Source organism: Tursiops truncatus, chromosome X (genome assembly GCF_011762595.2).
Source record: "Tursiops truncatus isolate mTurTru1 chromosome X, mTurTru1.mat.Y, whole genome shotgun sequence".
Lineage (NCBI taxonomy): Eukaryota > Metazoa > Chordata > Mammalia > Artiodactyla > Delphinidae > Tursiops > Tursiops truncatus.
Genome location: NC_047055.1, coordinates 2353052 through 2355053, shown reverse-complemented (window position 1 = coordinate 2355053; position 2002 = coordinate 2353052). Strand labels below are relative to the sequence as shown.

The window sequence follows — 2002 nt, the reverse complement described above, 5'->3', positions numbered from 1 at the left end:
CACAGGCCCTTCCGGAGAGCAGAGGCTCCGTGGAGGTCTGCGGAATAAACAAGCCAGTGGGCAGGGGGCTTATTGACGCAGATGAACCTTCTCCTACTTTCTTAAAATACCCGTGCAAATCCAACTCAACAGAGATAGTTCGTTTTATTTACAGAATGACAGACAAGACAGGGAAGCAAGAATTGGAACAACAATGACTCTTATTTTTCTATTTCTTCTCCCATCTATAGCACTGCTAAGTACTTCCACCTTTCCAGAGCAGTTCTGATTCCAATTCCCTGTTATCTTGTACACGGTCACAAAACGAACTGGGAGATTTCCCAACCTCTCTTACAAAACAGCAAAACTCTTGTTCTTGAACTGAATTAGTGCAAATACCTGTGGGATTAACGTCATACACAAAGTTAGACACTGAAGCTTGTTTAGTCTTCTATTCAAAGAACCAACATTTGAAAAATTCCTAAAGAAAACAGACATGGAAGTCCATGTCAACATACACAACAGGAACCCAAAATGCTGCACACCGGCTTCCCCCAACTCGCCCGGCTCTCACTGCTTAGAAGGCTGACCGCTCCCTCTTCAAACTCAGAGTGAAGGAGCAGCCCCCCTTCCTGCCCCACGGGAGAAGCTGCTGGACGTGGGACTGGCTGCTGCACTGGCTCAGGCTCCCTCTTCCTCATCGCTCACACTCCCTGCAGACACGGATGGGAAGAACCTGGGAGCCATGCTATTGATCCTGAGCAGATGCTGCAGGACCTGACACTCGCTGGCCTCCGCGTAGGCCCGGGGACCCCACAGGAACTCGTAGCGGGCAGGGTCGCTGTGGGGCACCTGCCGGTACTTCAGGTAGCCCGTCTGCACCCACACTTCGGTGAGCAGCTCCCTCCCGCCACAAAACCCCAGGGTGCCTAGCTTTCCCCACACCTCCTCCTCAGGGACGCGGTCACCAAACAGGGTGACCATGGTCAGGACCAGCAGAGGGAGGCTGGCCTCGGGCGTGCGCTGCCAGTCGCTCAGCACTGCATCCCAGGTGAGGCCCAGGGTGGGGACCAGGACGTAGGTGCGCTCGCGGGGGTCCACCACCTTCACGTCCACGCCAAACAGCAGCTGCAGGCACTCGCAAACGAGGCGGAAGACCACGGGGAAGTGGTCCCGATGCTCCCGGACGACCGTACTCAGCATCTCCGCCTCGGAGGTCGGCTCCCCAGTACGAAACTTGACGAGCAGGAACCCCACCAGGTCAGCCATCAGCGCAACAAGTGCCTCGCGGGACAAGGGATCGGCATAGGCGGAGAAGAAGGGGGCGCCAGGGGAGGCGGAGGACGAGGGGGATGCGGCCTCCTCCCCCGCAGCCCCCAGCAGCGGCGCCTCCACAGGACCCTGGGCCGGGACTGGGGCCTCAAGGTCGGCCTCAGGCTGGCGGAGCTCACTCATCTCGACCGGAGGCCTGATCACTGGGGTCGGGCCGCCCACGGGAGTGTGGGCACGGGTGACAGGCGTGAACCTCATACCTGGGGAAGAGAGGGGGTGTGAGCGGCCTCGGCGGAGAAAGGCACCCTGGGCAGCCCTGACAAAGGCCACTTACAGGTCTCGTCTCAAGGGCTGCCCTCGGGCCTCACAGGGGCGCTCCTCCCGGGTGGCCTGTCCCCTGCCAACCTGAAGAAGGAAGTGAGGGGGCTCCTCAGGGTGCAGCCAGCACGGCCCCAGGTTCTGGGGCTGACAGGGCGGTGGGGTGACTTGGGTGTTGTGGGGTCCCCTCTGTTCTGGGAGGGGGAGCCCCTGGGTACACACTCAGGGCACGCACCTCCCCTTGGCTCCTGGCGCTGCCTGGGCCTCCTCTGCTCTGTGCCCTGAGGACACGGTCCTCAGACCTGGGCCTTCGCCTCCCGGTTCCTGGAGCCCCTGTAAGAGGAATGGAGGGCGCACCTCTTGTGTACACTGTGGCACAGCTCTGGGCCTCGGTGCTGGTAGGAGGATTGGGCCGGACTCTGTGAGGTCCCCC

At 60.2% G+C, this 2002-nt stretch overlaps 1 protein-coding gene across 1 annotated transcript; it reads right to left on the bottom strand.

Annotated features, from left to right (window-relative positions):
* Window positions 1-660: 660 nt before the first annotated feature.
* Window positions 661-1434, bottom strand: LOC117310401 (melanoma-associated antigen 8-like). Its single transcript, XM_033849958.1, has one exon. It carries the CDS (start codon window positions 1432-1434, stop codon window positions 661-663), a length of 774 nt encoding a protein of 257 aa, XP_033705849.1.
* Window positions 1435-2002: the final 568 nt, after the last annotated feature.